The sequence below is a fragment of the Maniola hyperantus genome, chromosome 16, assembly GCF_902806685.2.
Source record: "Maniola hyperantus chromosome 16, iAphHyp1.2, whole genome shotgun sequence".
NCBI lineage: Eukaryota > Metazoa > Arthropoda > Insecta > Lepidoptera > Nymphalidae > Maniola > Maniola hyperantus.
The window spans coordinates 6,745,019-6,772,460 of NC_048551.1; the positions used below are offsets into that span (position 1 = coordinate 6,745,019).

Consider the following 27,442-nt stretch of genomic DNA (forward strand, 5'->3'; position numbering starts at 1 on the left):
ACATGCAGGTTCACTCATCACTGACAGATGACAGACAATGAGTGATACGTCATTAGGTAATAGGTAGGTACCTATATAAATTGCTGGCTGGTATATTGTAAAGTGATTGTAAAACTCGACAAACACAAAAAAGAACTAATATATTTCGTGAACCAAAGGAAGTTAGAAGAAAAAGCTTAAAATATTTTTGAATTACGTTAATAACCAAAAGTTGTCGGAAGTTGAGTTCTGAGACACTTAGAACTCTTATAAACTAAGAATTCTCACTACCTACCGTAAGTTTTATTTTTTCTCTCGCAAGTTGAATCTATATGCATAAAAGGAGTTTTTAATTTTTTTTTTGTTTTAGGTGTGAATTCCGAATTTAGCACGATGGTAAGAGTATACGCTTTAGCAGTCCTCTATAAAGGAGTAAACAGCGCTACGGTACTAAAAGCAGCATATAACTTGCAAAGCTTCAGTTTCTTCCAGAAAGGATCTGTGCAAGAATTCATGACATTTGTGAGCAAAACTATTGTTGAAAGGACGCAGCCCGCGTCCAGGCAGTCTGTCAAAGAGGGCGAGTACATGCTTCAGGTATATGTGAGAGCAGATAATTTGGCAGGTGTACTTATTTCAGATCATGAATATCCTAACAGAGTTGCCCATACTTTGATCACGAAAACCTTAGATGAATTCTCTGCAAAGGTTCCCGCAACCAGTTGGGCAACAGCTAATGAAGCTACTATAGATTTCCCTGTTTTACCCGAATATTTGACAAGATTCCAAAATCCTCGTGAAGCAGATGCCTTGACAAAGATACAAGATGACTTAGATGAGACTAAGATTATATTACATAACACTATTAAAGCAGTATTAGATAGGGGTGAACAATTAGATGATTTAGTTGCCAAGACGGACAGTCTTTCCACACACAGTAAAGCATTTTATAAAACGGCTCGCAAAACCAACAGTTGTTGTAATTTCTGAGGTATTCTAATGTTAAAACTGACTGGGCTGTATATGAAATATTGTGAGTATGACATATAAAGCATGTTACATTAATCATAAAATTGCTTTACCAACCTTAGTTTGAATGTTGTTTGCACATCATAAAAGTAAAGTTCGATTTTTGCTCATAAGACCTACATATATTTATAAAAGTTTGATACTTTTTTTTTATTTACTGGAATGTGGAGAGAATTTTAATTTACTGGAAGTAGTTGTCAAAAATGGTAGGTAAAGCAATTTTATGGTTGATGTCTATACTTATTCAAATTTGAGATATTAATATTCTATGTTATCTAGTGTGTGATAAGCTTTTGCTCTTTAGAACAAAGTTAAATTATGATTTATATAAAATAAAATGAGAAATATAATTCTCATAGATATGATATATAATTCTCATAAATGAGGATAGTGATTGTAATCATATACGGTAAAATAATGAGTTTGTTGTGGGCTCTTCTCAGACCTGGGCGCGTTTGGAACCCTCGTAGCTTTAGTTTTAAGTTTGCATTATAATTATCACCACTATATCTTACAAATCTAACACTATACCAGACAATCAATAAGAGTAATTTATTACCTATTTTGAATAAATCATTTGACTTTGACTTTGACTTTGAAATAAATTTAATCCTCTGCAACATGGTTGCCTGGTAGAGACCGCTGCCAAGCAATACTGCCTCCTATTGTACAGTACCTGGAAAGTTAGTATTGTTACAAGTCCCGCCAATTGCTATTGCGCTGGAACCATGTCTTATTAACATCGAAATGACATCATTTGACCTATATTAAGGTAAAAAATAAATATACTGTCAGCTTGAAACTTCAGCCTAGTGTTGACGTCACTAAAATGCCGGCCACGCGCATTATCAATTTGCGGGACTTATACTCAAATGTACAATTTTGATAATTAAGTAAAATTGAGGCAGAAGTTATAAATTTAATAATCAACTCAGACATGTATTGTGTGTATCTTTTTTTGTACATGATTGTAAGATTTAATTATACCCAAAAATACAACAATATGAAGGTAGACTACAGTAATATAGTATTATTATATCAAACGAGCTGAACTGCCCCAGCTTTGCTGTTGTGAAATTTCTGAAACCCCTTTTTTGTGGGGGTTTATGTTGCAGAGTAAATCTACATCTAAAATCAAAATCTCATGTTTCTAGAACCAGCATTGGGCTGTATTATATGTGTAAAGATAATAACTAATGGTTATTGCACAGTCTGTTATGTCATCTTTTATCTGTGAGTAGGTGGACGTAATACTTTAAAGTTTAAAGCTTTTACAATAGGCATCCAGCCTACAAGCAAATATGTTGAATTTTTTTATTGTAATTTTTTTACTTACCTATCTTTTGGTATAACTATTATTTTAAATTACAACATCACAAATAGGTATAAGTAGTATAGTTTTGTATGTTATGAATAACCAGACAATGCTATTCAAGTTAGATATAATGGTTAGACTGTGCATTCCACTACTGGACATGTCTCTTGTAAGGACTTCCACATGCCAGGGTCTTGCGCCACCTGAATCCAGCGCTTTTTTATCCACCTAGGGGGGCCTGCTTACTGCTAACGCTGCGCTTTCCGCTGCGAGGCCGCCACCTTGAGAACCAACGTCTATCAGTTCTTCGAATTAGGTATCCCACCGACACGGCCCAGTGCCACATAAGCTTTGCAACACGTTAAGCGATGTCGGTTACCTACATGTATCGCATTTCTCATTCGCTTCAATTCAATCATTCAATACTTTCGTGTCTCGTACTAAAGAAAAACCCTAAAAATGCGTAGGTACTTTCGCCCGAGGCTTCCACCACGTGAACCTCTTATGAAGCTGTATCTCGGGTTGTACCCAACCGATTTTTTAGTTTATAATAAAGTAATAATATTTATCAAATTCAAAAGTAGGAAAATACCCAATTCTGTTGTACCTACTGTACGCAATCTCTAAAGTCTAAACTAAACTGACAGGTCTAATATATTAGGTAGGTTATATTAGATATATTGCTATCCCTTTTATGGAGCTCCCTGCAGAAAAGGATATAGCATTAGACTTAGCATTGTGGCTAATTCTGTTGTACACAATCTCTAAACTAAACTAAAATGGCACGTCTAAATCTATTGCTATCCCTTTTATAATGTTGCTTGCGGAAAAGGATAGCGCTAGATTTAGACCTGTTAATTTAGTTTAGTTTAGAAATGGTGTACCAAAGAATCGGCCTCATTGCCTATTTAAAAGATTTTGTACATCAGAATTAGCCATCTATGACATATTTTATTGGCATTGTGCCAAGTTTGTTTCAGTAGTTGGCACTTGACATGAGAGAAGGGTGCACAAAATCGTATGGGGTAGCTACCTGCCGAATGAGAATATAATAGCCTATGTAGCACAGCTATGTAGCAATATTGTTATTAGTGTTGCTAGTTGGCTTAAATTGATTTAGCGTTTAAACTATCGTGAGTGATTTCCATTATGAATGTAGAAGAAACCGGCTTTTCTCACGTATTTAATCGACGCTAGCCCGACTAGTTTCGAACCCATCCGGGATCCTTTTTCACAGGGACTCAGTTCGCGAACGCGTCGCGGTAGATTCCGCGGCGCGGCGGCGAGGGTTAAGGACTCCGATGGATTTGAAACTAACGTCTACTAAATACGTGAGTAAAGCCGGTTTCTTTTACATTTATAATAGTATAATTGTTAGTAAATACTGGATTAATATGTATGGTAATGTACGTATAAAATGTTAAGAGACTAAACTTATTCTGTCAAGCATGTTAAATAAATGTTTGTATACATATTTATTTATTTGTTGTAGTTTATTTACCTTTCAACTTACCTACTGAGCCCATCTTTCAATTTCCAGCTTTCATAAGAGTAGTCCCTTTATCTTAAATGTTTTACTGTACTGAACTTACTGAGGCTGAGATCTAAAGAGCGTACACGGTACTTACTAGTGGACACGGTTAAAACGAGATATTATACATGATTACGTATCTACTTCATATAAATCTGTCGACCAAAGTCAAAGTGGGTATTCTATAGATCTCAGGTTGGTACAGTAGCCGGCAAGAAATATTACACATCGACCTTTAGCATGAATTTCGGCTTTGTAGAGCGTTGTATCTGTCACTCATACCTATGTGACGTTTTGTCGGTCAACGATAGAGACAACGCTCTACGAAACCGCTATCTCTTTCTAAAGGTCTATGTACAATATTTTCAGCCGCGTACTGTAAATTTGCTGCTGTGAAAAGCTGTGATAGCCTAGTGGTTAGGACGTCCGCCTTCTATTCGGAGGTCGGGGGTTCGATCCCGGGCACGCACCTCTTTTCGGAGCTATGTGCGTTTTAATTAATTTAATGTCACTTGCTTTAACGGTGAAGGAAAACATCGTGAGGAAACCTGCATGTGTGTGAAGTCTGGCAATCCGCACATTGCCAGCGTGGTAGACTATGGCCTAAACCCTTCTCATTCTGAGAGGAGACCCGTGCTCTGTAGTGGGCTGGCGATGGATTGATCACCATGATGATGACTGTAAGTTTAGGCACTACTCTTATGACAACCCAGCCGGTCCCTTAGATTCGATACAATTAATTATAGTACCTAGTGTCGAAAGCGACGATGCGGATCGTCTTTTTCAGTGCAGAAAAAGTTCTCTCTGCTTTTCTATTTCACTCTATTTTTGAGTCTCCCGCATTGTGCCTTGTGCTTTGCCGAAGAGACTGACGCCCAATTCGGGACCATCTATTCTATTCACTACAGTGAACCAAAAAGCAAGACTGCCTTAAACATTGTACAAGTATACCTAGGTATTGCTTATTTCTCACAAATCTGCATAATTGATTTTTAAAAAATGAGGCAAATATCTATCGTTGCTAACATTGGTAGGTAGGTAGGTAACCTAATAGGTTAAGAAAATAAAACAAAACTTTGAAATAAAAATACATATATTACTTTTACATCAATATTAAATTACAGCCAACGTAACTATGTAGGTTACAATAATAAAAATATACCTATATAATTTCCATTGAAACAAATAAATAATAAAAACAAGGTATTTTTCTTATTAGTAAAACCTAATTCTAAAAATTATCATTGACTAAAAGAAGATTTGCGATTGCAGGTCCAGGTAACATCTTTAAAACATTCCATCTACAAGCAAGGGAGAGCTTACTTATAGTAAGTAATATTACTATTATGGAATTTACTCATTAATTCTAATTAACTAGTAATGAGTAAACTATATCCTTGGAGTTCACGTGGAAAATACTTGAGGAGTTGCTAATGAGGATGCTTATTTTTTATGTGTTTAGTTTCAAGCACTATTAATTAGTATAAATCCAGGCCATGGATAACCTAAATAGAAAAGAGAATGGTATTACATTATTATTGAATAATAGAACATTTGCAGCTAATTTTTTGGCATCAAGCAAAGAATAAGATAAGAAAATATTGAAAACTTAGCTTTGGAATAGACCAGTGAGATCGTATCACAAAAAAGAACAGTAACAATCATTTCATAGTAGTACAGTTCATAGTAGATCACTAGGTAGTATTGACCTACATTAATTACATAGAATCATATGCTTTTGTAAAAAAAAAAAAAGAAATCATCGAATTGATTAAGAAACGCGATAGAAATGCAAAAAAATATTCCCCAAAATGGGCATGTAACTAAAATATAAAATAGTTATTAACATGATTAAAATTGATTTCAATTAAATCTCACTGGGATAGTACGATTGAAATTACAACTAAAAATACATAAACATTATGTACAACATAATATGGGTAATAGAGAAACAAAGTCAAAAAGACAGCCTATAACGGAAACAGTTCAAGAGATACATTGTAAGAAATAGAAAGAGTGCTGCATAAGGTAGCGTAAAGGGCTTTATCCACTAGTTCTATTATGCTGGACATCCACTCCAATCATGTAAAGTAGCCGGCAAGAAATATTGTACATCGACCTTTAGAATGAGATTTTGGCTTTACAACATTTCTTGCCAGCTACTGTACCTACTATAAGGGTGAGATCTATAGAGGGCACTTTGACTTAGCTTAGACTTAAGACAGAGTTAAAACGAGACAGAGGTATATCTCTCACATAAATCTGTTTCGTTTTAACTCAATCTTAAGTCTGAGCAAGGTCAAAGTGCGCTCTATAGATCTCAGCCTATGTATACTATAAAATCAGTACCATAAAGCGTCGTTAATCATAATGACGTCTCCCTGGACAAACAAACTGCAGTGTCGTGGTAGGTATTGACGATAAATAAACCGGAACGAATCTCGAGCACAGTGTTGTGATTTTGTAAAACCTACTATTTATAAGTAGATAGGTATCATAATATTTCCATAAGGTCAAAATTACGTAAAGTAGGTACGCGACAGTGAAATTCTAATTTTATCGTGAAATATCTGTTGTTTTTTTTAAATCTAGAACAATATTATTCCAACAGTGCTCGAGCGTCAGCGTGCCAGAGCGACAGATAGACGCACTCACTTTATTTAAAATAGGTACATAATATCAATAACTACCTACCCTCCAGAAGGCCATAAGATTTTACACCTATAAGTTTGAGCGTCGAAACACAATAACTTTAAACCAAAATGAACCTAAAGTTTCTTTATTTAAAGTAGAAAATTAATTGGTATCATTGATTTAAATTCGCAAGGTGTCCGCTTGGAGCGCTTCGTTTTAAAACAGAGTAGTTAAGGTATTATTTTATTTTAACGCTAAAGTATTTCAACGATCGAATTCTATTAAAGTTATTGAGATGCATATAGGCCTTAGATTAAGGACTATATGCAGTAAAATCTTGCCTTCATGGCTCATTCATCTTGCTCTCTTAATTCATGGTTTCCTGAGACACGTTTAGGCCATAGGTAGACGTCCAGCACGATGAACTATGGGGTCAGAATTTAAGTGTAAATGCCATTTAAAATATTTCACACAGGAAACATTAATAAATATAATCTAAATTTTGCTCCATATATAAAAATCATGAGCCTAATACACAGAAATAACGCAAATTATAAGTTCATACGATTGTAAAATAAATAAACTACTAAGTGTTTCACGGAATCTTGCGATTTTCAAAATGGTTGGTACGTTTTACGTCCCATATCAGATGGCTCGCGTTTGTGTATTCAGACATAAAATCTAATGATACTGAGATTTCACTATTAATAGTCATACAATATATCTCTTTCCGTCCAACACTTTTTCGTTTACATCTATGTTCTAATATTACATTTAAAAATATGTTACAATGATCCCACTTGTTATTTTTAAGTGTAAAATATTGGCTGACACTATAAATAACAAAAACGCTTCGCAAGTTACATTTTTCGAAGTTTACCTATATATTTTTGTAAAAAATGTGTGCTCCGCTCTTACGAAATCAGTCTTTATAGACAAAAATTTAAAGGAAAATCGGAGACATTACTTTCAAAATTGACTGAAGTGTAAATGACAGTAGTAAAATCAATTCCTCAAATGCAGAGACGATAGGTAAACTACCTACCTAGCACTTATTTTTCAGTAGGTAGTTCAATACAACATAATGTTTGAAAAGTATACCTACCTGTGTTTCTTTATCAGAAAGCACTTCTGGGGTCCTTAAATTAAAAAAAAGATATAGGTACATACCTACGTGATGTGTTGGTACATAATTAGAAATGGTAGGTACAAAAAAGCAATTGTAGAATACTACCTATGCTTCCCAAATGAAAAAGAAATTGTATATTTACGTACAAACATGGTTTAAAAGTTTTTAAGTCATGTCGAATTTGTATAATAATTTTGAAGGTACTAAGTAATAAGATAGTCCCTTTCTATGACTTGTAAGTATATCTTGTGCTTTTTCTGTTACTATTTTATAATAATGTTACAAGACTGTACCTAAGCGAATTACAAAATTGATTCGCAATACAATAATAGCTTACTTGCATTGTTGTATTTAAAATAATAATTTATTATAGACTCTACGTAGATAACAATATAACAGTAAACTAAAATTAATATTAATCGTATAAATGCCTTTTCCGTTTCGCCAAACAAAACTTAATGTTAGACCGAGTCACCCCGAGAGACGCCACACACAAGGTAAGTCAGCATCTACCACACAAACTCAATGCCTCTACAGAAGTGAGAATACGTAACACTTAGTCATCAATCCCGAAGCAAAAATAAACATATCGCTATTCACAAATTATGCATTCATGATTCACTTACGACTACTTATATTTTACAAAAAGGCATCCATTGTTAAAAGTTCATCATCACCAACAACCGTCACAAAATCCGCAACTCAATATAATATTCAAGAAACATCACTACGACAAAATACAATACAAGCAACAGAACGATAGATCGGCGATTATCCAAAAAAGAAAATGGCCACACTCAACTACTGGAATCGGGCTTTGTACTAATATAGGGTTCGACGAGACACTACGATGTAAAGTATACATTTCTCATAATCATGTCGGAGTCTTATCCTCCGGGAAGTACTGCTGACGATAGACTTATCTTCAAGCTTTGGTGTTGAATCCTAAGTAGATAAAAATACAAAAATGTTGAGGTCCATCGCGCCCGACATTATCGTTTAAAATCGACATCCAAACGTTCCGGGAGCCAGTTCATTTGTTGGGCACGTGTATCTTCTTGGACCTGAAGTCGTAGATCTTGCGGCAGAAGAGCACCAGCTCGGGCGACACTGCGGGCGGTAGCTTGGTGTCGTTGGGCGCCAGCGCGGACGTCAGCTCGCTGGCGGGCAGCGGCGGCACTATGGAGGGCCCTATGGTGACGCCCTCTTCGGCGGCCTTTAGCCGTTTCTTGTACCTGTGCCGAGAACAGAAAAGTAAAATTAAAAATTGTGTGTAGGTATTTCAAAGAATTCAATCCAATACTAACACTAATCTAAATATATTAAAAAAACATACAGTCCTATTGAGAACCTCCTCCTTTTTTTGAAGTCGGTTAGAAAGGAATAGGTGACTGACTGACTGACTGATCTATCAATGCACAGCTCAAACTACTGAACGGATCGAGCTGAATTTTGGCATGCAGATAGCTATTATGACGTAGGCATCCGCTAAGAAAGGATTTTTGAAAATTCAACCCCTAAGGGGGTGAAATAGGGGTTTGAAATTTGTGTAGTCCACGCGGACGAAGTCGCGAGCATAAGCTAGTTAACTAATAAATAAAATTGAAGTGTCTGTCTGTAATTTCGAAATAACTACCTCAAATTAAGCGCATATGGTTATTTGAACTGAACCGTAACTGAATCACACGTTCCTTAAATTTTTGTCTGTCTGTCTGTTTTTTTTTAAAAACGAGCCAATTTTCGGAACGGCTGAACCTATTTTGACGGAACTTACACAGACAAGTAGAGAATTAACCAAGGAGTAACATGGGCTACTTTTTAACCGACTTTCAAACAAGGAGGAGTTGTGTTTTTCTACCTATATACACCGAAATCCCCGAGATTTGTAACCGACATTGACCCATAAAATTGGATTCCAACTCCTCAATCCTGATGCCGCAGGTGACCTGAACACCAAAACTGATGGGATTTAGAAACTGTTGTTAAACCAAGTTAAAGACTTTATCGTTGAACTCGAGAACCCAATTCCTCAACCGTGATGCTGTAAGGAATGCATTTGATTCCACTGGATTTTTAATCATCCGTTTACCCAAATGTTTTTACGAAATCGCGTGCAGAGATACCTTGCATCCCGGGTCCGGGCTACTATGGATAGGCTACTTTTTGTCCTGGAAAATCAATAGGTCCCACGGTATTTTTAAAAACCTAAATGCACGCGGGCGAAGTCGCGGGCATCATCTAGTAGCAAATAATTTCAAAATGGCGCTACTAGGCTTGTAGGGTAGCACTAGCCAGGCCTCCGAGGAGTACACTCACCGGCAGTACTCGTTGAAGGTGAGCACGTAGCACTTGTCCTCGATGCAGGCGACGGAGTTAGCGTCGCGGTGTCGCGAGGCGAACACCTCGTCCGGCGCGTCGGACGCCTGGCGCCCGCGCTCCGTGTGCTCGGGTCGGTAGTACCACACCAGGGATACCATCATTTCACCTGGAATCGAGCGGTGGGAGGGATTAGATTACTTCCTAAATCTACGGATAGGTAATAACTAAAAGTTAGCGATCTGAAAAAGCCCAAATAGTTCCTCGAGAATTATGAATTTGTGTAGTAATAAATCAAGCAGCAAAGCGTTACCGTTGTCGGGGTCCTCCCACAGGCTGGCGATGCGCGCGACGTAGGGCTGCGCGTCGTTGGTGGGCTTGAGCGAGGCGCGCAGCAGCACGCAATCGCCGCGCGCCACGCGGTCGCCGCTCGCGTGCGTCATGCGCGGCCAGCAGCGCGCCGTGCGGTCTAGCCGCGAATCGTTCTGAAATGAACCACGAAACACTTATTTTTGGACCTCCTTCGATTTCGTTCCATTTGTGATCTGCTAATGTGTTACTGCCAGACTCATTACGCATGGTCGACTAGTCGCCCGGCAAGTCCGTCGACGGCGACCGTTAGAATCTGTAATTTAAATGGGAGTTGCCATGCGTGCGCACGGAGTTGCAGCGACTTCGTGCGTATAGACATGGCAACTTCCATATAAATTACAGATTCTAACAATCACCGTCGACTGAGTTGCCGGTCGACTAGTCGGCCGTGCCTATGGCTCTAGGAACTAGGAATAAACCTACATTTTGGTACACTTTAGATATGTAGTGGTCGCCGTCCCAGTTCCAGCCGTTGCTCCACTTGGGCTGCACGCGCGGCTGCAGGTCGGGCGGAGCGAGCGGTGCCGCCACGCGTCGTATGCGGCGACCGCCGCTGCGTCTTCGTCGCGTTTTCTTCAGGCTAGGAACGGGCGACGAACAAGCGTCTTCAACAACCAACGACGCTTCGTCAGTCTTAATGACTGTCTTTTTGGAAACGAGCAATTTCACCACCTTTTCGACATTTTTACTTTTACATTCCCCGCTTGCCTTCTCTCCCGTCAACTTACAGCGCTTCGTTGTAATGTCTTTATCTTTATTGCATTCTACATTTTTTTGTTCAACGGGCGCCAGTAATTCCGTTGCTTTTGATGCTAGTTTTTTTGAAGTTAGCAACTTAACCAAATTTTCTACGTTCTTGCTCTTAAAGTCCCCATTTGTTTTGTCTATGTATAGTTTGCTTCGTTTTGGTAATGGTTTATCTAAACCTAAATTATCTTCTAATTTTTCGCAGGCTTTTACAGAGTGTGTCACTTTACTCTCATTAGACAAAACTGTTAGAGATTCATCAACTTTTCCGGTACTAAGCGACTGAGGAATCGTTTCTAATTGATTTGATAACGTTTTAGTTATTAAAGATTTGTTTGTTTTTACAGGTTTAATAGCATCGACACTATGTTCATTAACACTTACACGTATGTCTTTTTGTTCACATTTTTCTTTAACGTCTATAACTTTAAGAATCTCGTCGTCGACAGAAATATTTAAACTATTTTTTTCAACATTTGTTTCTCCGTTCATTAACGGTTTATGATAGTGGACCTCTTTGACATTTGAAGCTTCGGTGGGACTTGATAATACTGACTTGAGGTTATGTGTGATCTTGGATTCAACCTTTTCTATTTTGCATGCATTTTTATTAGCTAGTTTCTTTTCTATATGTTGACTTACAGCTGCAATGGTCTTTGGTTGTACACCATTAACAGGAACATTATTTTCTACTATGTTATTATTTATATTTAGAGTTTTCTTTGTACAATTTTCATTTGGAGATAAGAAAAGTTCAGCTGGATTTAGCTTTGTATCTGATTTAAACCCTTTGACCTCTGGCCTATCTATACTGTTTTTCTTAATGAGATTGTCGAGTAATAAAGCACTTTTAGTTTTGGGTTTTAAACAAAGATCATCAGCGGGCACTGCTGCTACATTTGTAAGTCGTGGATCATCATTGATGGCTTTGTCAACTATTTTTTTTTTAGTTTTTGGTTCAGTATGAACTGTATCAGATTTTCTTTTATGAGCTTTTTTGAGCCCGGTAAATGCTTTTTGTAATCTTTTATGTGGTAATTTTTTCTTGGGTTCCTTAGTTATAGTCTCGATTCGAGGTACGTTTGTATGATCACCGGAAACTTTTCGCCGCTTTTGAAGTTTGACATGCTCTCCGATTCCGTTAGTTTTGCAGGCATCCTCAAGTTGGACGTCTTTCATTTCTATTTCTAATTTTGGTTTCGAATATCTTCGCTTGACGGCCTTCGCAGCGTCCGTGGCGTCCAACGCGTCAGTAGCGGCTGTCGTGCAGTTGTGTTCTCTGAGGGCTTGCGCGTCAGTTTTTCTAGCAGCAGCGTAAGTTGGGCCCTCGTTTTCTTTTTTAACATCAACTAGAGGCGTCGATCTTTCGTCAGACGAAGAGAGATCGATGGGAGCGCAAACGGGTGGTGAAATAGCGAGAACATCGTCATCTGCGTCTTGATTCCCAACAGTCAATTGCGGGGTCGACATCAGTAGGCCGGTGTCATCGCCTGCTAGCGATCGCCTCGCCATGGCTTTGCCGAGGCGCGCCCGCCGCGGCGCGGATGGGGTCGGCTGCGGGGCGCAGGCGCCACGTGCGGGCGAGGGTGGTCCCAGAGCTTCAGTCGGTCCAGGGACATCAGCGGTCAGGCGATGGTTCTCGCGCACGTCATACATTTCGCGCTTGGGAGAAGCGCCGCCGATGGCGGGCAGCGGGCAGGGATGCGGCGCATCCGCTGCCGTCGGTGGTTCTGGCGGCTCCGGCTCTAATGGAGGATCCTGTAAAAGACAAACATGATTAAGCGTATGAATGGTGGTACTATGTGTGACTAACAGACACAATAATGACGAGCAGTGTTCAGTCTCACCTTGCCGCTGCCATGGTTGTCGGCGGCGGAGTCGAGCGCGCACGCCCGCACCTTCGGTCGGAAGGCGGCCCCGGGCGGCGCAAGAGCTGAGGGAACGTCCGCTGGGCCGCCACCGGTCGGGGCTTTACCAGTAGCGGGCCCAATAAGGACGTTTTTTGGACACGCGTTTAGTGGGCACGGGCATCCTCGGTACTCTGAGGATGTAAAAGGCAAATTTTAAAGTATCTAAGCTATATTGACCCTATAATGGGGCCGATTCTCTTGTACACAATCTCTAAACTAAACTAAATTAACGGGTCTAAATCTAGTGCCATCCTTTTCCGCAACCAACATTATGAAAGGGATAGCAATAGATTTAGGCGTGACATTTAAGTTTAGTTTAGAGATTGTGTACAATGGAATTAGTCACATTGTACATACAATTTTGCAAAAAATAAATAATCTAATCTAATCTAAACCTAAATGATTAGTGGTGTGACTGAAAACGTTGTGTAGATAATATACACAACCCATGATTTCCCCATCTTTCATAGACTTGTAGGGCACTAACTTTTTTTTCACTATGTGGTAGGTACGTAATCCTAAAAAGCATAATATAGCTTTATTTTGGAAATAATGGTATAGAAAGTTTACTAACCTACATATGGTATCCTTTGTGGGGAATGTTGGTAACATGGCGGCGTGCCGTAATACTGAGGGGGGTACGGCTCGCTTCCTACGCCTACCATCTGAAAAAACATTCATAGAAACATAAAAATATGTTTGTTGGATAAAGATCCTACAAAATAGGCCCAATGCACTAGGCGAATGAGTGTGTCCGACTTTCGAGGTTTTCATAGAAGCATCAACGGATACTTAGTTATACACGCAATTCACAAACAGCGTTTATAAATTGGCCGCTCGCCGAACGCATTGCACACACCTTGTACTGAAGCGGTTTTTATATTATGCTGATCGTTTGTCCGAGCCGAAAGTACATTCTAAAACAAATTTTAGTTAATAGTTTTTGACTTATCATGTCATATCAAAATGTCGAAAAAAATACCCGAGTACGGAATTCTCGGTGCGCGAGTCTGACTCGCAGTTGGCCGGTTCTTCTTTTTTTTAATTTATACCTTCCTTCTGCTGCAGTCGACTAAAAAGTTACACTATGTCGCGCTCATTTACCACCAATTCTGAATAATGTGATCTAGGCCTTGTATGTGAGCTAAAAGCAAATATTGTAGACTGTAGAGGCTCTCAGTTACCTGTGCTTCGGGCTGTGGTGGCGGGATGTGGTAGGGTCCAGGCGCCCTGTAGTACCGCCCGTAGCATAGCTCCGCTGGGTAATATGGTCCATACTGTTGTAGTACCTGAAAAAATAGCCTTCTATTAGTCCTTCGAAAACTCAATAGGCGGATCCACACCTGCGCAGGCGCACGAACTGTGCACTCAACGCGCATCATAAGAACATGTGCACGTGTGCGCGAGCGATTGCGAGCGGTTCGCGTGCATGTTGTATAGTCCGCGACAGGTTGAGATGGCAATCGGGGTAGGAGACGGGGTACGCCCCGCACACCCGCACGTCAACATATAAAACGTGTATCATGGTTTTTAAAAAAATTAGCCCCTAAGTAGAAAAATAAGGGGTTTGAAATTTGTATGAAAGTCTGTCAGTTTAAAAAAATAGAAGGGGTAAAATAGGTGTTCGAAATCTGTGTAGTCCACGCGGACGAAGTCGCGGGCATAAGCTAGTTGGAAATAAAGGCAATACTTACAGGTGGATGCGGGGCATGGTAGTGGGGCGGGTGATATCTGGCTAACGCTCGCTCTGCGTCTGCGCTGCTCTCTTTTATCAGCGGACCCGCGGGCTGATAGTATCCTGAAAAGAAGAGACCACGAGCTTAAAATTGGTAACGAGAAAGGACAACCGATTCGTAATTTAAAAAATAAAATAAACACGAGGGCCCTGCCAAAAACGAATTAAAATCTAAAACTTTTCACATTTGAAAATGGCGCCGCGCAGCCGCCACAATTGAAGGACAATGAGGTGGCCCGAAGAGGCACAGAATACGGAGTTGTGGAGAAATCGAAGGGAGGCCTTTGCCCTGTCATGGGACAGAGGTATAGGTAAGCCAATTTAGATTAGATTAAATACTAGGCCAACTAAAAAGGCTTGTTCTAACACCTAATTTATATTCAGTGAAATCTCAACACGTCTAAATTCATAGTGTAAGGACGTCGGTAAATAAATTAACTAATTAGTAAACTCTTTGTAGTCAACGCGTTACGTTTATTAAATGTCTACCTACCTATATATTTTTTTACTAATTAAAAGTTAATTAATTAATAATTTAAACTAAAACTAAAACCTTAAAAAATATAATATTATAACTAAAATATATTATTAAAAGGAGTCCCTCTAGGCAAGGTTCCGAAGATACTGGCATAGATATATTTATTTGTATGGGACTTGCAATTTGTACCTGGAGACCATAATAATTAATCTGACAATAAACATAATATTTAGTAGAGATGAATTGATTTAGTTGATGATACGATTTATGGAACATTTTAAGAAACAATCAATATCTGACGATCTCATAAGAATAAAGAAACATTATAACCAAGCGAACCAAGCCATTCATATAACCAACAAATAGGACGAATGAACGTAAATAAATGTAAAGTCTAAAACAATATTTGTTTTCGCAAACATCAATCAATTAACGTTAAAGTCCACCATTCAATTTCAATATGTTATCGTTACCTTTATCTATTCATGATCAATTCAATAGGGCAATTTATAGCCGAGCCCCGCGTATCTAGCGTTAATTCATGCTAATTGACCCGGCATAATATGCCGACAGTCACTCGTTTTATGAAATAATCACTATAAGACCATAAATACCTATATACGAGTACACTAGCGAGGATTAAATGCTAATTCAGATGAATAAGGTAAAGTAAACAGACAAAAATACTAGGAATGTTGTAATGAATGTAAAAAGGGTTTATTGGTAGCGCGCTTCAAACAAACGTAGTTTGCCTCTTATTTGAATACATAATACTAAGCAATCAAAATGTAAAATAAAACGAGACATTATGAAAAAAAGTAGCACTTTACAAACAAAAAACCGGCCAAGTGCGAGTCAGACTCGCGCACCGAGGGTTCTGTATTACAGTCGTATTTTTCGACATTTTGCAGTTTGCACGAAAAATCAACAACTATTATGCATAAAAATAAATAAAAATCTGTCTTAGAATGGACAAATAAAGCCCTTCATATGATACCCCACTTGGTATAGTTATCTAACACCATAGTTATCCTACATACATATATGTTACTTCTGGATAAAGTAGCTTTCTAATGGTGAAAGAAATCAAAATCGTATCACTAGTTTCAGAGTTTATCGATTACAAACAAACAAATCTTTCCTTTATATATAATTCTAGCTGCCCCGGCGAACTTCGTACCGCCTAACAGTCGATTCTTTTTCAGGCAATTTTTTAATTTTTTCTCTCCGTAAGAGGGTGGTTACCCTCGTACTTCAAGGAATATTATAAAAAAAGAATTAGCGAAATCGGTTCAGCTGTTCTCGAGATTTGCGATGAGCAACACATTTAGCGATTTATTTTCATATACATATATAGAGATTAGAACCTATAGATGTCAAATAAATACAAATAAAAATGGACCATGGCCATTGGCCAATCCTTGGTAGGTACCTATATAAAACTTGTTTTTTAACATCCTTGCTCAGCTGATTTAACTATAAAACATTTCCTTTGATTTGTGGTTAGCTGACAACAAACTTCTTACGAGTGTTTGGTTTTCCTTGTCACTGTTCATAATACCTACAAGCTATTCAAATAACGTTTCATTGATAGTCTCATTGAGCAAAAGCAACAAGGAAAACCTTTAATATTTATGAGAAACTACATTAAACGATATTATGTCCGCGATTTTACCGTTTATTCAACGTTTTCTTTAAGCTACTGGTAAAATTAGTTAATCAAGTTGCGTTTATTTTTTACTAGATGCCCGCTTTCGGTTTTTTTTAAGTCTCGTAGGAACACTTTGATTTTCCAGAATAAAAAGTAGCCTATATCCGTCTACGGGATGCAAGCTATATACAGGATGTAACCAGAACGCTAGCAAAAACTTAGCCTTATTGTTATACTATCTAAACAGAATCCAATACCAATAACCATTTGCCTCATTTTGTAGTTTTAGTGATTCAGTATTTTTCAAACCCGCAATGTATAGCGTTCAAAACTGGGGTCAATGCTCCACCTACGACGTAGCATTAACTCCGAATGGCCTACTTACGCAACGTTCGTTGACCTCTATGGTTGGTGTCATATCAGTAATCAGTACTATCACCTGTCTTTATTTTTGCTAGTGTTCTGGTTACACCCTGTATATCTAACTGTACCAGGCAGATAATGTACCGTTACCGATAGTACCGCTAGCTCATCGGCGCGGGTTGTCTTTTAACATCCCGAGGGAACTCTTTGATTTTCCGGGACAAAAGCAACCTATGTCCATCGCTGGGATGCAAGCTTAACCAACTGTACCATCAAAATTTCGTCAAAATTGGTTAAACGGATGGACTGTGAAAAGCAAACAGACAGACAGATTTTCGCATAATATTTAAAACAATTAATATTAAAAGTATAGATTAGGTGTGTTTCAACCACAGTTTCAAACTAGCAAAGTTTGTGCCACAACTCGTGTGGTTTGTGCTAAGAGTGGGTGCAATAATAGTCCAACTTGAACCATGACCTTTTGAATGACCTTTTCAGATTTCAGATCCACCCCCGCCGAGATGTTGAGGCTTCAATAGTAGGTAGATAGGTATATTGTGTATTGTGTATGTACTAGTAGAATTAACTGTATTGTTTTTAGATAAGAAAGTCCAATATTTGTATGTATCGATCGACTAACTTATCAGTACCTACCTAGGTACTTAAAATAGCGCGCAAGTCATAGATACATCAAATCACTGCTTCATCATCTTCAACCCATCGCCGGTTCACTACTGAGCACGGGTTTTCTCACTCAATGAGACGCTTTTGGCCATAGTCCACCACGCTGGCTAAGTGCGGATTGGTAGGTAGATACACCTTTGAGAATATCATGGATAAATCCTTCACCATTAATATTTAATTGCTTAAAACCACGGAACAGAAAAAACAGTGGAAGTGCTAAGTAGGCGTGGCACGCGTGCCACAATTAAGAGCCTGTCCAGAAAGCGCGATTTACGCGCGTGTCCACTCGCGCGTAAGCACTCGCGCGTTTTCGAGATACTAGAGCTACATACATCCCGTCCAGATGCCCTCGCGCGTTACCTCACACGCGCGTAAAACGCTTGCAATGAGCGGGACTCTCGACTCGCGCGTTAACGCGCGTGCGCCGCGCGAGTCGAGATACTCCGGCGCCATTGCTGCGTCCAGTACTACGCGCGTGTCCGTGGCGAGTGGACGTATTCGGTTCAAAATGGAGCGTGATAACTTTGACACAGAACTTTTTATCGACGAAATTGAGAAAAGGGTAGCTATATGGGATATGGAATCATCAGATTATTCTAATAGAATCATTAAACGTAGGAACTGGGAAGAAATAGTAGAAATTTTTTGTGAAGCTGGTGATTCCGAGGAGAAAAAAAAAACTTTAGGTAAGTAAATAATACTTTATTAAATAATATTATTCCTTGCATAGATTTTACAGTAATAAGCTATATCATTTTATCTTGCCACGGGAGTTTGTCTTCGTTAGCAAAATAATTAGCAAATCTATCTCTTACATTTAATGATCTCGCATTAGGCCTCACTGCCTCAGTGTTCAAATTAATCAGAGATGTTTCGTAGAGAGTGTGATCATACCTGTAGCCATCCCTTAACCTTACGTAGTTATGGAGAACACAACAAGCCTTAATGATGTTTTCTGCAAATTTGATGTCCACATTCAATGGTCTATGAAATATTCTCCATTTATTTACCAAGATGCCAAAGCAACATTCAATGTAGCGCCGGGCCCTGGATAAGCGATAGTTGAAAATTCTTTTTTTGGTTGTTAGAGATTTACCGCAATAAGGGCGCATTATATTTTCAGACAGACTAAACGCCTCATCTCCTACTATGACATGAGGTAAGGGGGTTGTATCTGTTTGCGATATTGGCCTTGGATCTGGGATATTTAAAGTTTTCTCGACAAGTTTTTTATATAAAATAGAGTCTTTAAAAATTGTGGAGTCATTACTTTTTCCATACGCGCCTATGTCCACTGCAATAAAACAATAATTTGCATCGCATACGGCCAACAAAACAGTTGAAAAATAACTCTTATAGTTATAAAAAAGAGATCCAGAATTGTTAGGTTTTATAATACGGATATGCTTGCCGTCAATGGCGCCGATGCAATTTGGAAAATTTGTGTATTTTTGAAATTGTTTCGAAATTTCTTCCCATTCAGCTTTCGTTGGTTCTCTCATTACTATATTTTGCAGTTTGTTCCATATGACGTAACAGGTTTTCTGTACTATTTCGATAACTGTAGACTTTCCTAATCTGTAGGCATAATGCAGGTCCGCAAAATAACATCCTGTAGCCAAATATCTGAAAAAAAAGTTACATAAGAATTATTATTTTATTCCAATTTTTTTATTGTTTACAGGTACTTTATTGCAGAAGAAGTGGAAAGGGTTGCGTGATAGCTTTGTAAGAGAAATGAAGAAGAAGAAAACCACACCGTCTGGATCAGGAGCCTCCAGCAAAGCCAAATATATTTATTTTGAACGTTTGATGTTCCTCGAAAGATCGACACGGAATAAAATAACTGAGAGCAACATCAACACCGCGTCTGTTGAAGAACAGGAGTTTTCGGGCGATGGGGAAGATGTAATGAGACCTCCACGTAGTCAGGCAAAAAGGAAGAAAAAACTAAATGCAGCCGACGAAGAATTTATTTCCATCATAAAAACAAATTTAGCATCTGGAAATCAGCCACAGACATCAAACCAAACGGAGTCAGATGATGACAAACTATTTTGTTTGTCCTTACACAAAGAGCTTCTTAAAGTACCAGAGGAACACAGACTTCAAACAAAAATTGAAATAATGAAAGTACTTCAAGCTCAACAAGTACTGTGCCTTAAACCTGCAGCTGCTCGTTCCGACTACCAACCTTCGTCACAATATCATTACCAAACAGGAATGACTCAACGTGGACAGAGAGATTATTTTCTAGAAACAGGGTATACCGCAACAGATCCTTCAACATCTTCGTTTCCACCTGCAACCTTTTCGACTTACAATCGAGGTTATTGTACTGCTTCACGACCACCAATGTCGTCTAGCTACAAAACCCCATCACCGGCATCTACACAAGATTCCAATGAATCTGAATTAATGGAACTTTACGATAATTAAATTCAATATTAAGTACCTACCTATATATTGAATTTAATTATCGTAAAGTTCCATTAATTCCTAATTTTTATTAATTTTGTTCAAATTCTTTATTTTTGTTAATTAGGTCTTAGTTTATAAAATTTACTAAAGATATAAAAAATATTACCTCAAAGTAATCACGAGTTTTTCTTCTGCAGAAACAGTATCCCGTACCACATAATTTTGACAAGGAGTCAAATCTTCTTTGATAATTTCTAGTAAATCATCAAACGATGTTACTGACATCCGAAAGTAGTTGAAAAACTTTTCACTATATTCTCTGAGTTTTGGGTATCTACACTAATATTATAAAGAGGAAAACTTTGTTTGTTTGTTTGTTTGTTTGTTTGTTTGTTTGTTTGTTTGTTTGTTTGGTTGTACTGAATAGGCTCAAAAACTACTGGACCGATTTTAAAAATTCTTTCACCATTCGAAAGCTACATTATCCACGAGTAACATAGGCTATATTTTATTTTGGAAAAAAATAGGGTTCCGTAAGATATTTGGGTTTTTCGGACACAAGGTGTAAAAAATCAACCAGAAAAGTTACTTATTTTGCGTACGCTGCCTAAACTATAAAAGATAGAACCATAAAATGTTCTAATTAATTGTAGATCTTATAAATATCTACAAAAAAGTCCGCGACACACTATACCCATCTATGTCGAGTGAGGCACAGCAACCATTTTTTTATTTAAAAATCTTGAATTTTTTTTGGACTACATTTAAACGCGTTTATTTTACTCATGCTATTAATCCTTATCAAAATAAATGATTTCATCACTAAGAACAGTTTATGGAGATAATATTTGGTCTTTGAATGATTAAAATTGGACGTTTGGTTTTGAAGTTATGGCGAAATTAAAATATTACGATTTCTGCTGCACGGCCCGTTGTATTATATAAAGAGGTAATGTCGTTAAGTTTGTTTGTAGGGGGTAATCTTTAGAACTACTGAACCGATTTTAAAAATTCTTTCACCAGTAGAAAGCTACATTATTCCTGAGTGACATAGGCTATACGGGATCTTTAAAAACCTAAATCTACGCGGGCGAAGCCGCGGGGATCAGCTAGTAAAGTTATAAACATACTATGCGTCATTCTGTCACGTAGAATGGGATGCACGTTAAATCGTCGACTTTCTCTTCGTTTACGACGTCTCCATCGACGGTATGCAAGCCACAACACAACCGCTTTATCCGAGTCCATGTTTATAACTTAAAGCCGTCCCATCACATGCGCGCGTGAAACGCGAGTTATTTCGCCGCATCTGGACGCAATAGAAATCAAAACGCGCGAGTGGACTCGCGCGCAAATCGCGCTTTCTGGACAGGCTCTAAGCGTAGTTACGTAAAACTGATCCCAGTCGCGTTCTAACATCGCGTGGAGTTGGTAGTCTCGCGACAAATTAATATTGCCCTAGCAATGTTTCTGTTCCGTTTTGGAGTGTAAAAATGATAGTAGGAGAAAAAATCTTAAAAATGGAGGTGTTTCGTATCATCGGTAAGTACGATTTTCATTGTTTTCTATAAAATCTTAATTTATTTCAATTTACTAATATTTAATAGAACGGTTAGTCAAAATCAACCTTAAACAATTAAGATAAAGTTTATTTTGGATTGATTCTATTCCGAAAGTACTTCGCTCCGTGTTCGCTACTCAAGTAGTGATGTGGCCAAGTCGAATATTGAATTTATCGATTGATATCGATACAAGGATATAAATAAATAGTAACGCAATAATTATAATTTATTAATGAGTGAGACGTTGCATTGATCACTAAATAGACATCAGTAGTTCCTCTAACCTTCATTTAAAATATTTTTAGGTTTCCCAAAGATGCAAGCATCAAAGAGAAATGGATAGATGCAACGGGTAGAGTTAATTGGATGCCAACCAAATCAAGCATGAAATGCTCTGAACATTTTTTTAGAAGTCTATTTTATAATATCAAATAAAGGATAGGTATAGATATACGAAACCTACTGCGCTTCCATCAATGAAAATCGTTAAGTTTTTTAATCAAGTAAGTAACCTTGTTTTATTTTATAACTTTCAGTAAGTATTGAAAATACTTGATATTATAATACAAAACAACACACCTCTTAGTTATATTTTTGTATGAAGATTGACTGACTAAATATCAAATTTAATTCATAAACACACTAATTAATTTTTCTCCTATTCATTTTATATAGGTACTAGATGATGCCCGCGACTTCGTTCGATAAAAAGTAGCCTATGTCCTTTCCCGGGATGCAAGCTATCTCTGTACCAAATTTCATCAAAAACGGTTGAACGGTTGAGCCGTGAAAAGCTAGCAGACAGACAGACAGACACACTTTCGCATTTATAATATTAGTACGGATTTATTCTCAAAATTTAATTTTGGTTTCAGCCACAAAATGATAAATGTGGTCACTCCAGGTTCTTCAAAAAGACAAAGTGATTCGGAGATTCCTGCGTCTAATCACGTTACCGATTTGATGAAGGCAATAGTCGAAAAATATATACATAAATGTTCGCATACACCATTTATTAAAATTAAAAATAAGACTTTCAAAACGCCAGTTTCTTAACAAATATGTTTTATTTCAAGGGCAATAAATAAAATTTAACTATTTTCATACGTTGCAGTATTTATTGTGCATACTTGTAAAAGGCATGCATACATACCAGCACTTTTATTCAATTTTATAATTACCTTTTTTAATTTTATTTTTGCGAATGAACAAAATAAAGAGTATCTATCGATATCGATAGATTCATTGAGCTTCGTGGTGCGGCCTTAGTTGAGTAGGAAAAAAAATCGACCGATCACGCAAATGTATAACCGAAACCTGTCACCATATGTTTAACGTAATTAAGTTTATAATTGCTACCACTTAGAATACCGCCATCTATGGTCAAGTAGCGGAATTAATTGGACAATTGAATCTAGTGTGACGTGAGTGTGACTATAGCTCGTAAATACGTTCTTCCGCTAAAGCACGTCACGCTAAGTTTCTAGAACGTCAGGGTTTGTTTCCAAATCTGTGACGTAGGCTAGTTTTGACTAAACTTAAACGACAAATCAAATGATTTGTTTCTTTGTAGTGCAATATATGACTATCGGTATATTTGTATGAGTTTGGCGACAGCGGTTCCTATAGTAATTTTGGTGAATTGCACTTCCACTGTTCTTTCTGTTCCGTGCTTAAAACGGACATAACTCCGGGAAGCTAGAGGCCGTGCCCGGGATCGAACCCCGCTCCCCACAAATAGGTTGGCGATGTCCTATCATATCATCATCATCATCGCGTGAAAGCACTGCTTACCCTAGTTGAAACACCTCAGTGGTTATTTTTCATAATGATCTGCTTAGTATACTTATGCACAGTATAGGTTAGGTATAGTAGGTACCTATCTAACTAATGGCTACCCAATACCTATCCCAATATCTAATACCTATCCATGCAGGCTTCAAGTTCAAACCATGTCCACGCCACTGCATACTTATTATGTTAAACCAACTGTAACGTTATGTACATGACAGGTACCTACTTTTAAAAGTATTAAATGGTGAATCAATAGGAATGTTTACAAAAACTTGCAAGAAAATAATAATATGAAAGACACTCGAGCGGATGTGGTGTCCCGCGTCCGCTCCGCTAGATACGACGCACGGCCGCTGCGCAAACACAACAATGCCACATGTTCACCTCCAACACATCAAACAATAGCAACAGTTCTGTAGCGTTTGTGTTGATTATGTTGATATAACCTTCCTCGTCTAAAATATTTTTATATCAACTACTGCCCGCGACTTTGTGCGCGTGGAACTTCTCATTTCTGTTTTCCGCATTTTCCCGATCAGTCCGTGTACATATTTTCAACTTCAGAATTATAGAGACCTTATTCAAAATTTAAGGAGAAATCCTTAAATTTTGAATGAGGTCTCTATAGAATAGAATACTTAGAATATATTTTTATTCAAGTAAACTTTACAATCGTCAGCTAGTTTAATTTACCACTGGTTCGGAATGCCGTTCTTACCGAGATTCTTCCCAGCAAGAAACTCGGCGGTTGCTCTTTTCAAGTGATCAATTTACAATATTATAAAATACTAGAACTAGTTTGAGTGATAAAATGACTTTGGATGACCATTTCCATCGACTCATAATACAAATAAAATACAGAGAAATAGACAAATTTTGTCTCTTTCTACGCTACAATGGGTAATTTAATAATATATTATATGATTCTCCAGGGACTTCATTCTAGTCATCCAGTGTAACATTTTCAATAGGAAAAAAGAAGGAAAAGAACCATGTAGGTACTTATAGGCAAGGTAAGTTTTTTATTTCGGGTTTTTAGTGTCATTAATGCATACCTAACCTAGGTAGGTCAGTATTAGATTTCATAGAAAATTAAAATTAAATCATAAAATGACAAGAAAAATAATACCGAAAACGAAAAATGACTAATACTGTATTATGATAAAGCTATCTAGACTTGTATCAGTTCGTTCAGAATGTTAATATTTTTTGTGCGCATCGTGGAATTTCGTAAATAATAAAACTTGGTAAGTAAGATTTCACACGGATGATATAATGTTAAATCAAATCGCGATAAGCGTTTCATTAGCATAATTAATTGACGATCTCCTGACTGACAGACTCACTGATCTATCAATGCATTACCTAAACCACTGGGATTAGAAATTAGAAATTTTGGTAGTAGGCACCTAGGTTAATTTCACACGCACGCAGGCACTAAGTAAGAACTTTTGGAAATTCCATCCCTAAGGGGGTAAATAAGGGATGAGAGTTTGTATGAAAGTCTGTCATTTTTCAAGTAATAGGTATGTTCTATGAAAGTTGGTATTTGGGTTGTAGGTTAAAAATGAAGGAATGCGTGTTTCAGGATTTTTGAAAATATCACCCCCACCGATTTTCAAAAATTCCATTCGAGCGAAGCTGTGGCGAGTCATATTGTAATATTTTAAATGCGAAAGTGTGTTTGTTTGTTGGTTTGTCCTTCAATCACGCCGCAACGGAGCAACGGATTGGTGTGATTTTTTGCACGGAGAGTGACAGAGTGAGAGAGTTTATACTTGGAGAGTGACATTGTGTGGTGGCTTCTTTTATCCCGGAATATCAAATTTCCACGGGTTTTTAAAAACCTTAACGCATGCGGATAAAGTCGCGGGCATCAGCTAGCAATAAAACAAGATCGACAGAGGTCCACGAACCGCGACCGTCGTCGACTGTCGAGCGACATGCAGTTGTGTCTATGTTTAGAAAGCTCTAGAAAAAGGCACCCTCGTTAACATTGTAAGAGTGTACAACATTTGCATTTTGCAGTGCAAAGCTCCGCCCATGGGTGTGTATTAGTGAACACGTGTGTTACGAGGCCACGTTTGTGGCCACGTGCTTTTGATAAAATTAAATACTACAAAAATACAAATACATGTCAACAGGTTACATTCGTATGCGTGGTGTATAGTCACCGAGTAGAAATCACGTCTGTGTGTATGGTATACCTACTCGATCCATAAAGTGCTACGTAATATGTAAGAACGTACGTGTAGGTACCAAAAGATAAGAAAACCCTAATTATCTTGCTTTGTTTGTAAAAGTGAAAAACGCGCCATTAATCAGGGTTTATTTTAAACACAGTTAAACGTAGCCTGACTACAAGCGTTAAAGATTTAAAATTTTATTATCACTTGCTAATTTGTCGACAGCTAATTTTCACGAAAACCTAACATTACTTAGAAAATTAAATGAGTTATGAGTAGGTATGTACATACTTACTTAGTTATATTTTTTAGGTAAATAGGTACCTACGGATATTATACAGTATCATCTTAAAAAAGTAAAATAATCAAAGAATTTTAATTTATATGTTAAAAATAAACTTATTTAATGCTATGCTAATGCTACTTCATCACTTTAAAAAATAAAGAGGAAAATATCTGTGGTGAGAATTCCCATGACTTAATACGCAGTAAATATTTTATTTTCATACCTATAGGTAATAATATAACTAATGAAATTAATCTGTCTGTTCGTTACCTATGCGTTTGCGCATAACCCAATAACAACGCAATCGGATCATAATCCGATTGAGTAGTTACCCAGTTATTGGCTCTTACGTGAATTTTTCTGACAGCAAGTTACCAACAACATACAAAGTGGCGTGCGAATCGACATTGCAACGCATACTGACCATTAGATATCGTAAAACTGCAATTAGCTAGCAATAAATACTAATAAAACAAAGTACATATTACATTATACATAGGTACTACATATAAATGTAGCCGGCAAGAAATATTGTACATCGACTTTTAGAAGAGGTTTCGGCTTCGTATAGAGCGTTGTCTCTGTCACTCATACCTATGTGAAGCTTTGTCGGTCTCAACGACAGAAACAACGCTCTACAAAACTTATATCTAAATATATAAAAGGAAAAGGTGACTGACTGACTGACTGACTGACTGACTGACTCAATGCACAGCTGAAACTACTTGACGGATCGGGCTGAAGTTTGGCGTGCATATAGCTATTATGACGTAGGCGTCCACTAAGGGATTTTTTAAATTCAACCCTTAAGGGCGTAAATAGGGGGTTGAAATTTATGTAGTCCACGCAGACGAAGTCGCGAGCATAAGCTAGTCTCTCTCTAAAGGTCGATGTACAATATTTTCTGCCGCGTACTGTAGCCAGCTGAGATCAACTGTAGTAGTGTAGTATCATAATAATTTTCTGTAAGTAGGTAAGGTACATATTCGTGCAACAATGGTGGTAGTAAACAGCAAGAAAATTTGCCAAAAATGTAAGCAATAAAATTTAACATTCCTCCAGTTTAAAGAAAATAGACCGGATGCGGTACTCCCATTCGCTGGAATGGTTTTACAGTATTTATGTTAAAATAACTGTTTTAAAAGTTTAATGCTTTTCCTGCACAGTAAAAATCGCATTGTGTTAATGAAAAAGAACCCTTTTTGTTAATATTATCAAAAATCAACGGAATTTTAAAGTTTTTAATTGCTGGGGCATACCTAATCCCTACATAAACTACAGGCTTATCTGTGACTTTAGGTATCAATTCCACAGCTCTCA

General features: G+C 37.7%; 3 protein-coding genes across 7 annotated transcripts in view; 1 reads left to right on the forward strand and 2 right to left on the reverse strand.

Annotated features, from left to right (window-relative positions):
* Positions 1 to 41: 41 nt before the first annotated feature.
* On the forward strand, positions 42 to 3,801 carry Ykt6 (YKT6 v-SNARE). The gene is made up of 2 exons (XM_034976750.2): positions 42 to 275; positions 350 to 3,801. Exon 2 carries the CDS (start codon positions 373 to 375, stop codon positions 967 to 969), a length of 597 nt encoding a protein of 198 aa, XP_034832641.1. The 5' UTR covers positions 42 to 275; positions 350 to 372; the 3' UTR covers positions 970 to 3,801.
* A 1,128-nt stretch (positions 3,802 to 4,929) lies between these two features.
* The window catches only part of Hers (Histone gene-specific Epigenetic Repressor in late S phase), a 230,555-nt gene continuing 208,042 nt past the window's right edge, over positions 4,930 to 27,442 (reverse strand). For all 5 annotated transcript variants that reach the window (XM_034976730.2, XM_069503892.1, XM_069503895.1 and 2 more), the window contains 8 exons: positions 14,657 to 14,760; positions 14,147 to 14,251; positions 13,537 to 13,627; positions 12,900 to 13,093; positions 10,729 to 12,810; positions 10,247 to 10,418; positions 9,934 to 10,102; positions 4,930 to 8,852 (listed from right to left, as the gene is read on the reverse strand). In XM_034976730.2, coding sequence (XP_034832621.1) covers positions 8,651 to 8,852; positions 9,934 to 10,102; positions 10,247 to 10,418; positions 10,729 to 12,810; positions 12,900 to 13,093; positions 13,537 to 13,627; positions 14,147 to 14,251; positions 14,657 to 14,760 — 3,119 coding nt within the window. In that variant the 3' untranslated portion in view covers positions 4,930 to 8,650. The remainder of the gene's footprint in view (positions 8,853 to 9,933; positions 10,103 to 10,246; positions 10,419 to 10,728; positions 12,811 to 12,899; positions 13,094 to 13,536; positions 13,628 to 14,146; positions 14,252 to 14,656; positions 14,761 to 27,442) is intronic.
* Positions 18,561 to 21,542, reverse strand: LOC117989391 (uncharacterized). Its single transcript, XM_034976745.2, has 3 exons — positions 21,381 to 21,542; positions 20,461 to 20,633; positions 18,561 to 19,499 (listed from the first exon to the last, which is right to left on the reverse strand). The coding sequence occupies exons 1-3, from the start codon at positions 21,540 to 21,542 to the stop codon at positions 18,620 to 18,622; spliced, it is 1,215 nt and encodes a 404-aa protein (XP_034832636.2). The 3' UTR covers positions 18,561 to 18,619.

Coding starts and splice junctions, on each gene's coding strand:
- Ykt6 (XM_034976750.2), top strand. CDS start 373: ATGGTAAGAGTATACGCTTTAGCAGTCCTCTATAAAGGAGTAAACAGC.
- LOC117989391 (XM_034976745.2), bottom strand. CDS start 21,542: ATGGACTCGGATAAAGCGGTTGTGTTGTGGCTTGCATACCGTCGATGG. Junction 20,634..21,380: donor ATCCCCGCGGCTTCGCCCGC/GTAGATTTAGGT, acceptor TTATAATATTAG/TGTAGATACCCAAAACTCAG. Junction 19,500..20,460: donor AAACTCGTGATTACTTTGAG/GTAATATTTTTT, acceptor CTTTTTTTTCAG/ATATTTGGCTACAGGATGTT.